Source organism: Hylobates moloch, unplaced genomic scaffold, assembly GCF_009828535.3.
Source record: "Hylobates moloch isolate HMO894 unplaced genomic scaffold, HMol_V3 SCAFFOLD_11, whole genome shotgun sequence".
Taxonomy (NCBI): Eukaryota; Metazoa; Chordata; class Mammalia; order Primates; family Hylobatidae; genus Hylobates; species Hylobates moloch.
This window is the reverse complement of record NW_026652286.1, coordinates 41,075,211-41,087,572: the sequence shown is the minus strand read 5'-3', so window position 1 is coordinate 41,087,572 and position 12,362 is coordinate 41,075,211. Positions and strand designations below refer to the sequence as shown.

The following is a 12,362-nucleotide window of genomic DNA, read 5'->3' as shown; positions in this document are numbered from 1 at the left end:
AAACTACTCTCATTCTCAGTAGAAAGAATAAATGATAAACCAATAAAAAAGTAATAACTTCAGCAACTTTTCAAGACATAGTACAATAAGATGTAAACAGAAACAACAAAAAGCTAAAAATCAGGTAGATGAAGTTAAAGCATGGAGTTTTTATTAGTTTTCTTTTTGCTTGTTTGTTAATGAGAATACTGTTGTTTTCAGATTAAAATAATGGGTTATAAGATAGTATTTGCAAGCATCATTGTGGGCGGCAAGCCACCCAGGTGCTGAGGCAAGAGACCGAGGGCACGAGCTGTTCCAGTATAATATATAAAATATATTATACTATATTATATTATAATATATACTATATATTATAATATATATAAAATAAGAATAGTTATACTAGATATAGATCTTAGATATGATTATATATGAATATCATTAATCATTAGTTTGTAGTAATTATTCTTTATTCCAATATTATAATAATCTTCGCTCTACAATCATAACCTAGGAAAAACCAGGCCATACAGGGATAGGAGCTGAGGGGACATAGTGAGAAGGGACCAGAAGAGTGCGAGCCTTCTGTTATGCCCAGACAGGGCCACCAGAGGGCTCCTTGGTCTAGCGGTAATGCCAGCGTCTGGGAAGACTCCCGTTGCCAAGCGGACCGTGGTCTAGCGGTAGCATCAGTGTCAAGGAAAAACACCAGCTACTGAGCAGACTGGGAAAGAGAGTCTCCCTTTCCCCGGGGGAGTTTAGAGAAGACTCTACTCCTCCACCTCTTGTGGAGGGCCTGACATGAGTCAGGCCCGCCTGCAGTTATCTGGAGGCCTAACTGTCTCCCTGTGATGCTGTGCTTCAGTGGTCATGCTCCTAGTCTGCTTTCATGTTCCATCCTGTACACCTGGCTCTGCCTTTTAGATAACAGTGGCAAAATTAGTGAAAGTACTAGAAGTCTCTGATATGCAGAAATAATGGCGTCAGCTCTCTCTCTCCCTCTGTCTCTCTGCCTTGGCTGCCAGGCAGGGAAGGGCCCCCTGTCCAGTGGACACATGACCCATGTGACCTTACCTATCATTGGAGATGACTTACAGTCTTTACCGTGCCCCTTTTGCTTTGTATCCAATAAATAACAGCACAGCCAGACATTCAGGGCCACTACCGGTCTCCACATCTTGGTGGTAGTGGTCCCCTGGGCCCAGCTGTCTTTTCTTTTACCTCTTTGTCTTGTGTCTTTATTTCTACGCTCTCTTGTCTCCTCTCACGGGGAGAAACCCACCAACCCTGTGGGGGTGGACCCTACACAGTTTTTAAGGATACAGTGATGTGAGAGACAGGCACCATGTGGGGCAGGGGTTCTGCTTCTATCATATTTCCATTTTATTGTTTTAGGAGATCCTTCCAACTCTCACTAACATTATTCCAGAAAACAAAAGAAAAACTATACTCTCTAAGAACATGTTTCCTTTGTAATTTTTCTGTCCTCAAACTTTTTCTGGAGAGATGAGTCATTTGACCTGACATTGAGAATATGCTTGAAGCCCTTTGAGAGGACAAAGGAGATAGAGTCAGCATTCCTATCTCCACGCTCTGAAGATCCAAGTCACTTGGTTACTGCTCTCTGGGCTGTCTATTTTCATTGTTTATGGAAGATAGAGTACACCTGTAAATGGAAGCCAATGGGTGCGTTTATGTCCAACATGAAGAAATTGTCTTCTTTGCACCAGGATTCCTTTAGATCATCAGCTTTGAGAACCTAGCATAAGGTGTAGGTTTGCAGAAGGGTGACTTCCTTCCCTTCTCAGGCCCTGGTTGGATTTACAGTGTTCTTCATTTTTATTCTAATTATGAATTTATGGCTCAAATGGTGTGAAGAGTCACATATATGCCCAATTTGGAGGAAAGCATTCATTACACTTTTATGTATAAAAATAAATTCCTTATTGAAATATTAGAACCCAATTAAGTGTATTAGGAGATTTGAAAAAATGTATACTTTTTTTTTTTTTTAACACAGAGTCTTGCTCTGTCGCCCAGGCTGGAGTGCAGTGGCTTGTTCTTAGCTCACTGCAAACTCTGCCTCCCAGGTTCAAGCCATTCTCCTGCTTCAGGCTCCCAAGTAGCTAGGATTACAGGTGCCTGCCACCATGCTTGGCTAAGTTTTGTATTTTTAGTAGAGATGGAGTTTCGCCATGTTGGCCAGGCTGGTCCCAAACTCCTGACATCAGGTGATCTGCCTGCTGTGTTTCCCAAAGTGCTGGGATTACAAGCATCAGCCACCGTGCCCGGCATTAAAACTGTATACTTTTTGATATTTTTCTTTAAGTAATCAGTTTAAAATAATCAATGAATCATTTTAAAATAACCAATCTAATTGAAACTTGTCCACAGACTTCATTAAAATGGTACATTTTATCTGGTCATCATAAATTTTTTTTCCAAAAGCCAATTCTCAGACTTGTACATAACACCAAGCTTTGAATAACAAAGCTTTGTGACTGTTTTTTTTTCTTTGCATGCGCCTGGAATTGCCAATATACTGGGGAAGAACAGGGTGAAAGTTAAGTGAGAAAAACAGTTATTTGATTTCTACTTCCCATATTTGCTTGATAATTTTTCCTGAATTGATGACGTCCCTATCTTGGTCAAGTCTCTGATTTATTCTTTCCTAGAACAGAATATGCCTAAATATTGCTATGCTTGGGACTCATGAATGTTTTTATACTTAAAGATTAATAACTTTTCCTTAAAACTTTAGAGGGTGAAAAAAATCCACTTAAACATTGAAAAGTCTGGCCGGGCGCAGTGGTTCATGCCTGTAATCCCAGCACTTTGGGAGGCTGAGGTGGGTGGATCACTTGAGGTCAGGACCAGCCTGGCCAACATAGTGAAACCCTGTCTCTACTAAGAATACAAAAAAATTAGACAGGAGTGATGGTGTGTGCCTGTAGTTCCAGCTACTCAGGAGGCTGAGGCAGGAGAATCACCTGAACCTGGGAGGTGGACGTTGCAGTGAGCCAGTTTATAACTTTCAGTCAAGACATGTATATTGGTTAAAATACTGATACAGTTATTCTATAGAAATGTGTTGCAGGCTGAAATGATTTTGATTTTTCTCTGTTAAAATGACTTTCTCTGATACTTAAATATTTCAAAATAAAAAAGCAATATCTAGAATAATAGTTTAAAATTTGAAATAGGTTTCTAAAATGAATGTTATTTGATTTCATCATATATTAACAGATTTTAGTAAGTTGTTTTTGTTATTATTATTATTATTGTTTTTGAGACGGAGTCTTGCTCTGTCACCCAGGCTGGAGTGCAGTGGCGCAATCTCGGCTCACTGCAAGCTCCACCTCCCAGGTTCACACCATTCTCCTGCCTCAGCCTCCCGAGTAGCTGAGACTACAGGTGCGTGCCACCACGCCCAGCTAATTTTTTGTATGTTTAGTAGAGACGGGGTTTCACTGTGTTAGCCAGGATGGTCTTGATCTCCTGACCTCGTGATCCACCCGCCTTGGCCTCCCAAAGTGCTAGGATTACAGGTGTGAGCCACCACACCCAGCCTTAGTAAGTTGTTTTTAAACTAGAGGAATTGAGGCAGAGAGAAATGATGTCATTTTACTGGAAATTTTCATCTCTTAATGTGTTAAGTGATTGATTTTTACACATTTCATTTTAAACATAGAAATGATGAAGGTTCTAATTGTAATGAGTAGTTGTTTTTGGATTGTTCAGGTACACTGCCTCTTTTCTTCAGACACTGGGGCTCTTTTGTGGTCACTGAGTATTATTGTTTTTTCAAGTCTTCAAGCACGTCTTGCTTTGTGATTTTGGCCCATGCATTAGGGATTTTACCTTTACCTGCAAATTTTTCTGATATTTTTCTTCTAGATTTGATCTGAAGTGAGAGACAAACCATTTCCCGTATAGCTGGATGGCTATATGCTCCACGTGGCATAATCCCTTCCTGCTTGTCGATAGTTCTTACATGGGAAATTCCTGCCATCCCTCAAAACCAACAAACAATCACTTGCAACCAAACTAGTACAGCAATCAATGACAAAATCATCTGTTTCATACCATTCCTCCCTATTGACAGCCTGAGGACAGTGGAAGGGAACACTAAGGTCTCCTCCATGTGTAGGAATTGTGTTTGTACAAATTGCTCCACAGCTGGGACACTGTTTCCAGCAGCCACAGAGATGTTCAGAGAGCATTTTCTCAATTTTAGAAACCATTGCTTCTATAGGCTTACTTGAATAATTCTGTTCTATTTTCTTCATTGTGAGATCCAAAGCTGCACTCATGGCTTCTTTAAGAAATTCAGTATGTTTTATCTCCTGGTGTTCAATGCTTATCAAGTCCCTTCGTGGAAAGATCAAGTTGCACCCCAGGCAATCACAGAATAAATCCAACCATCCAGAAGCAGTGCTGCTTTTATCTTTAGCTACTGATGTGGATTCATGGATGGTAGAGAGGATGGTATTCTTGATATCAATAAAGCTTTTTTCAAAAAAAGTTTTCATTTTTTCACCTCCATTGTCTGAACAATATCTTTTAATATGATTTTTGATGTAACTCCTAAAAAACGATTCTGAATTATGAAGGTATTCCCAGTAATTATCAAAGTTTTCTTCTTCTGTCAGAGAGAAGAGAATGTGTTTCTCCAGGTTAGTCCCGTTTCCATTGAATGCAGGGCAGGTAGCTCGCGTGTCGCCGGCAATTTTAATGTTCATGTCCTCCCATATAGTAGTGGAGACTGCAGGAGTGAGCTTATACCACAGAACATCAACAAATGTTTTGATGGAGGTTGCTCCTTGACAGGAGATCTTAAAACTCGTGAAGAAATCATCTTTCTTACTTTCTAGATAGTTTACAGGATCATTTGCTCTCTTGAATGCCCTGTGCATTTCCTTAAAATTCTCTCTTGCTCTTTGAAATAAACACACACATAAATCAATGATAAATGTATTTTTAAATGTGTATCTTTTCTGAGTAGATGCAGATTTCACTTCCTCTTCTATTGTCTTTAGAATCTCATGGAAATAATTTGGATTGTAACCACACTGTTGCTTCCACATGTTGTTAATAATTTTATTAAATCTTGAAACAATGTAGTCAGTAGTTATATTAATGAACTCTTTCTCAAAGACTGTTAATGTCATTGGGATACGGTTATATTTCTTATTCACTTTGATATGTTTATCATAATTGATTTGAAACTTCTCTGCAGAATTTCTCGTCAGTATGCCCACGACATTCGTCTTGTTTTTGAAATACTCCCAAAGGATGTTTTCAGAATCCAAATCAATGTCAGGCTCTGTGACTTGTGGGAGAGTTGTGGATACATCACAGACCTAGTTTTTCCAAAGTCGATTGAATTTCTCATGTAACTCTTCCTCACTCAATTCTTTGCCCTTTACAGTTAAAGCCCACTTCCAGCTTTTTTCCAATAATTCTTTTTCATAATCTGTCTTTTTCTTATTCAGCCTTTCTTGACTTTTGTTTTTAAAACTAATGAGTTCGTTGGCTTGTCTTTTGCTGTCTGAAATAAGTTTTTCTTTAAGGACTATTAGCTTATTTTCAAAGTTTGCTTTCCATTGAATCAGTATCTTGCTATATGGGTCTTCATTAAAATATTTTCAAGTTCTTGCTTGACAACTTCATATTTTTCTGTAACTAGAACCTCAAATGTGCTTGCTTCAAGTGTCTGGATTTTTCCATTCTGAATCTGGTTGATCAGCTGGTTCTGCAAGCCCAGCATGTGACTCCTCAGCTCCCAGGTCCAGTGGCTATACATGGTTTCCAGTTTGTTCATGGCCATGACTTCTTGGGTGTTCCTGAAACTGAAAATAAAGTTCTCATTCATCAGGCCTCTCCACAAATCTTGAACTTGGGATTTTACATCTGATATCTTCATGATATTTCCCCTGGATTCCTGTGTGGAAGTCATAAGAATTCTACTTTTCAGTTGCTGTACACTGTGGCTGTAGTGAGGATTGGGAGGGGCCCTTGGGGGGTTGCCATCCCAGAGGTGAGCAAAGTAGTAGACGTGAGTATTGACATCAAACCTAATGACATCACTGAAGCAGGTTACATCTAAGCACTGTTCTTGTTCAGGAGCTATTGCTGCCATTTCATCTAGTTTCTGCTTAGCCGTCTTGGTCCATCCATAGTTTGGTCTGTAGCTGTAGCTTCCCCCACATTCTGATGGACAAAAATGCAACTTGGAAAGATTTGTACTTGTTTCATTCTCAGAAAGGCTTGGACAACTATTTGTAGGATATCTTGCATCTCTGATGGATTCTTCCCAAAAATACTGATCAGAGTCAAGTTTGCAAGTCCAATGACAAAGGTTGCCAACTCATTGTCCCTATCCTGGGATTTGTTGCTGTGTTCTCGTGCCTGAAGTCCTTCTGTGTCCACAGCAAGCACAAAGTCAAAGCCAAGTTCCTCCATGAATGTCTCCTCCACCTTGAGGAGCTGCATGTAGGCCCCTTGGGTACATTTGCCTGCACTAACAGTGAACTGAAGCCCTAAAAGGGCATTCAGCAGGGTGGATTTCCCTGAGCTCTGCAAGCCAAGGATAGAAAGAACAAATAGCCATTTGTCTCCAAGTTTCTCAGACTTTGTCAAAAATAGCTGCCACCCATGTTAGAGGCACATATGCTGCATCCCCATCCATCGGCTCAGTGGGAACACCAGATATCATCAGGTCTGCAGCAATTTGGGGAAGCGAGAAAAAAACCTTTTTTATGGAGGAAGCTTCTTCCAGAGCTTCATAAATCTGACCAACTTCTCTGAGAAGTTGCTCAATTCCCAAAGTACAGTCACTAATCTCTGTGGAAATGGCTTCTATCTCACTTTGCAGGCATATCAAGGAGTTACTATTAGGTGCCTTTTGCTTTACTGTTTGAACCAGTGACCACCAATATTTTTGCTTCTCATGCAGTTCTTCCAAGTGTCCTGCAGTCAGGTTGTCCAAAAATACATTCAGCCACTGCAAGAAGTACAGTTTGGTGTGAATTTCTGAATGCTCTTGGAGAAACTGAAGGACAGATTGCATTAAATCATTGAGAGGAAGGGCTCTGGCCAACTGTTCATGCCGTCTTATTTGTTTATCTGTCTCAATCTCACTCTTGTATTGTTAAATGCTCTGATTTCCCTTTTCTCTAAGATGATAGAGTTCTTTGTCCTTCTTACACCAATGGTGCCACAGTTGTCCCTGAAGGGGTAGTAATTTTTCCTTAATCTGAGATAATTTCATTTCCCCCAGGAAGGCCATTGGAGCCTGTGCCTTTTCTTTGGCTTCCTTGTAGTCTCTCTGGTCTTCATCAATAAGAAAGCCTTGCTGGTGAGCAATCTGGGAACAGTCCTCCAAGCTGAGAGCAGTATCTGAGAGTTCTAGCAAATGTCTGATTGTAGTTGTGAGTTCCTCTGTTAATTCTGCCTCATTTCTATTCTTGATACCCATTCTCATTCTTTGGCCAGAAATATTGGTCATGGTTGCTTCTTTGTCATTGAGCAAGCAGATCAATTGCCTTGATGACTGCCACAAGTTACGGACAATTTTTCGGTTTCCTTCATTGTCATCGGAGGCTGACATGAGGACCACAATGACAGTAGACACCTCCTTCAGGAAGCTGAGCTGCTGCTCATGTTCTTTTGCATCTCCATGAAGATTGGTGAAGGTCATACAGTTGTCAAATCTGCCCTCATCTTCCCCTCCTGGACAGAACAAATAGATTTCTACCACACCCCCCATCGAGAGGCAATCTTTCCTGCTTCCTCTGCAGTGTGGGTGAAAAAACATATCATGTTTCTGTTTACTGAGAAGACAGTTCATAATCTGAGATTTAGAAGCAGAGAGGCCATTTCCAACTCTTATGAAGGACACAATTGAGGTAGAGACACAACACATCTGCTGATTCTTATAATGGTTCTTCCCTTTTGGTGATTTCCTTGCTTCCTGCCAACTTCTTGTAATTTGACGGAGAGAAAAGAGAGAGAATTCAATCTGAGAAGTACAGGGATCAGGCACCAAAAGGGGGAGGGCAAACTGACAAGTGGAAAGTTTGGCCAAAATATATTGTCTGGCAAAATTATCTGCACAGTGAAAAATTGCCATCTGAATATCCATTGGGTGAATGTGGGGGCTAGGATTAGTGGATGAAGATTTAGTGGGACTATCACTGTCTTCAAAAAAGTTTCCATATGGATCAGAAGCCGCATCTTCCTAATCTGAAGAATTTGGATGTACCTGGTGTTCTGTGTTTCTATCATCTTTGAAGACTAGGTATCTCAGCTCATAATCCATCATCAGTAGTTTCTGCAGGAAATAGAAGGGAAGCTCCTGTTCAGAGCTGGGCTGGGTGTTGTACACAGAAGTCCTATAGATCAGATGGAAATTAGCTTTGCTCAATTTTTTGGGGTAGTAATGTTCTAGATCTAGACGCTAGAGTAAGTCTAGGAAGGCTCCATTTTTTTTATCATCTCCCATTTGTAATTTTCATTGTCATGTGGTTCATGGGGCTGTTTCTTTCCATAGAAGAAACTTTGCTTGCTCATTTCCTCTTCCATTTGCAAAGAAGAGATGGTGACTTCTTCTTCATAATCCCCATTAATGAGCAATCTCAAGTCTTTCTCTAGGTTTTCCCAATCGTGATCTGCTCCAGGTTTGGTGAGGACATGTGCAACTTCTCTGGACAATGATTGTCCCATGTGATGTCTCATTAATGACATGTATTGTGTTTTCTCTTCTGAAGAAATAGCTGTGTCTCTAGCTGTGGCTGTCAGACCTGTGAGAACCAGGAATGCCTGAGCCCTATAGCTACAAATATTCTTAAGCTCCTGGTATTTATTTTGGGTGGATTGCATTTCATCCAGTAGGAAGCTTAACTCATCATACCCCAAGAGACCCTGAAAAGTATTGTTTATTACACGATATCCTGCAGCAGCTGCAATGGAAAGTAGCAAGAGTTGTGTGTCTGTCTGCTCTGTTTTTTGGAGATAATTCAAGAAGCAGCTGAGAGCCAAGCTGACCTCATAAGTGGTGAGCTTCCTCCACTGTTTCTGGGGACTCAGATTTGACTTTACTTCCATGAGGTCATTCTGGGTTTCTTTTAAGATCTCGATTAATTGAGAAAATTGGGAAATATTCACCTGCTCTTGCTCTGAATCTGACTGGAAGATCCACTGCATGATGAAGTGAGCCTGAGGAAAGTTTGTCACTCTGTAGATGTGAGGATCCAGAAGGCTGCGCAAATGAGATTTAATACATTTAGTTTTATAAATAGAAGACTTTTTGCAAAAGTTGACGGTGTTTACTAGAAAATTCTGCAGACTCCAATCTGTGAGACATATATTAATCCAAGTGTCATAACTTTTTAGTTTTTGACTCAACATTTTCATGAAATTTATCGGTTTTTTAAGTTGCTCTTCAGGATCAGATACCTCCCAAGATTTTACATCCTGTAGAAAAACCCTGGCCTCCTTCCCAGCACTCAGTAACTCTTCCCCATCCTGGATCTGGGTAGTGATGCTAGTCAGAGCAGTGTAGCTGTCCTTCAGGAAGTTAGCCACCTGAAGAGGATCCTTAAAATTGCTTCTGTGGCTGGAGAGGATAATGTCCCAAACTGGCACCAACTGAAGGCTGCGGTCAGTGACACACCAGGTTTGATTGCTGGCAATGAGGCCAGCTTTCCACTGGACAAGGCCATCTGCTTCTGGTGGGCCACCTGTTTGGGCCACAGATAATTGGACCTTGGTTTGGAGGTTTTGGGAAGTTTTGGTCTGAGTGGCTGTCTTCAAATGAGAGTCTGAAACATTCACACCTGCAGCAACTTTCACTCCAAAGCCACTGTAGCTGTCCCTTATGAAAATGTCCAGGGCCTCTGCAGACTGCTGCCTCACTTCTGCCAACTGCTCCATGCAATAACCCTCTGAAATGGCTTTCCACCAGTAGATTCCTCCCAGGTGCAGAGGGCCTTGGTTAACATGAGATCCAAACCTGTGGAAGAAGTTTACAATCCTGTGCCTCTGCAAGGAGAATCTGTCTGGGTTTGTTGTCTGACTCAGAAGGTCTTCAATGCATTTCAATTCCTGGACAGCAGGCTTGGATAACTGGAGCTGATCAGTGGGAAAGTGGCAGGAGGCCAGGGGGATGTAGCTATACTTGGTTGAGCAGAAATAAAAATGCTCAGAACTTGATTGTTGGGTTTCCTTGGATTCTGAATGTTCGCTGTGATCCAAACCAGCTTCTAGACTAAACCCCCAATTTCCATCCCTGGCTGAAGTAGTTAAACTAAAGCCCAGCTTCTCTACCATCTGGGTAAACATGAGTTCAGCCTGAGGAGATGTGAATTCCTTTGTTTTCATTTATGTTCCTTGCTGAGTACTCGAAAGTAAGAACTCGTTGGGGACACTGAGCAACTCCTCTCTCTTCTCTGTCAGGCCCCCTTGGTGGCTGGCTTTGTAAATTCCCTGGAGGGCGGGCCCTCCAGATGCCCATCTCACCACATCTCTGTCTGGAAGGTTTTGTCTGTGGCACACTGTCCACTCCATGAGGTTGAGTTGTCTCTGCAGGTTTTCCATGACTTCCCTTAAAGGCTTTTCAGGGGATGGCCAGTACTCTTCAGGGATGTCCATCGCTTGCCTCAGCTCTGCTTCTCTTGTCCTCACTGCCTCTTCCTGTCTCTGCTTCCCTTCTGTCAGCAAGTCCCTCAGCTCCTGCAGTGCCTGTTCTGCCTGCTTCTGCTTTCTCTTTGCCCTCTCCACCTGAGACTCCTGTAATGCTGAAAGACTTTTTGAGTGTGACAGGTTAAGCAGCTTCTCCAGGGCTCTTTTCTCCCATGGATGTTGTGTCTGGGATTTCAGGTTCTTGAGGTTGTTTTTGTCTAGGTGTTGTAAGGCCTGGGCACAGGTCACACCCAGGTGTTGCTGCAGCTTGGGTAACCAGTACTCAACATCCGGGCCCACTTCTCTCAGCATCTCTTGGAGGTCTTGCCTCCTTTTGCCTCTGAGCAGAGGGTCATCAGGGGTGTGCTCTCCTGTGGCCATGGCTGCATAAAAATCAGACACTCAGTTAGCTGACTGTTCTGACCTTAGGAAGTGTCAGCCATATGACCAAAAGCGTAAGCATACTAGTATGCAAGTCTACAAGTCCTTCTCATTCTTCATTTAATTGTTTTAACAAAATTTTTTTAACACCCCTTTTTGTTTGCAAGCCATCATTGTGGATATTTTCAATGTGGATTGCCTTTGTGGTTTGCAGGGTGGGTTGCAACTTACTAGACTTATTTTAACAATTCCTTTTACATAGAATCAATTGCATGCAAAACATTAAGATGAGAGATGGAGTTTGAAAATATGTTTGAGTTTGGTAGCTTGTTTTTTTTTTTTTTTTTTTTTTAAAGAGTGATGGAACCAACAGATTATCTTTTCTTTACTAGTTTCTGTGAAATCTGTGTTGCCTGGTTTCCTTCCTGTCTCTGTGTCACTTCTTCCTAGGGCATTTCATGATATTTATTTGCTTTCCTGCCCTTTTAAATGTGCTACTAACCTGGTTTATGCTTGTCACTCCCTTCTTACTCTTAATTTTCCCTAGTTAATATCATCTTTCTGTTACATTAATAGCTGTCTCTCTGTTGATGCCACCTTCATCTGTGTCTGTAGACTCAAATGCTCCCCTGTATTTAATATTTTATTAATGTTATGTTTTTCCCCTCACTACCTTAAGTATATATCCTTGACCAGCAGATAAGATGAGATTTTACATGTTTCAATTTCATACTTTATTCAATTTCCCTTCCTCCTGTAATTCTTGTCCTATTGAATGGCACCACCTTACTTCCAGGCCAATGGGCGTCTTGTTCATCCTTCTTCTTCTTAACATGAATTTAGTACATAATATCTTCTCCATTTGTCCGCTTAAACCTCTATTTAATTTCACTTCTTTTTGACAGCCTATCCATTCTCCCTTAGATGTTGCCTTCATCACGTCTGTCGGATTGCTGTAATAGTCATTCTATCTTCTATGGTTTGAAGGTTTGTCCTCTCCAAAGCTTATGTTGAAGTTTAATTGCCATCATAATAGTATTAAGAGGCAGGAGAGGTGATTAGTACTGAGAGGTGATTAGGCCATGAGGGCTATGCCATCATGGGTGGGGTTAATGCTGTTACGAAAGGTTGAATTTTGTCCCCTTTTGCCTCTTGTGCTTCTGCCATGTGATGACAAAGCAAGAAGGTCCTTGCAAGATGTGGACACCTTGACCTTGGACTTCCCAGCCTCCAGAACTTTGAGCCATAAATTTGTTTATTATTAGTTACCACGTCTCAAGTGCTCTGCTATAGCAACACAAAACAGAGTAAAACAC

At 41.2% G+C, this 12,362-nt stretch overlaps 1 protein-coding gene across 1 annotated transcript; it reads right to left on the bottom strand.

Annotated features, from left to right (window-relative positions):
- Positions 1-3,565: 3,565 nt before the first annotated feature.
- Positions 3,566-11,184, bottom strand: LOC116476571 (interferon-induced very large GTPase 1-like). Its single transcript, XM_032166721.2, is given in 9 exon segments — positions 3,566-3,861; positions 3,864-3,929; positions 3,932-5,632; positions 5,635-6,141; positions 6,144-6,616; positions 6,618-8,473; positions 8,476-9,043; positions 9,045-9,084; positions 9,087-11,184. Coding segments are annotated over 9 exon segments (7,257 nt in total). The 5' UTR covers positions 11,047-11,184; the 3' UTR covers positions 3,566-3,775.
- Positions 11,185-12,362: the final 1,178 nt, after the last annotated feature.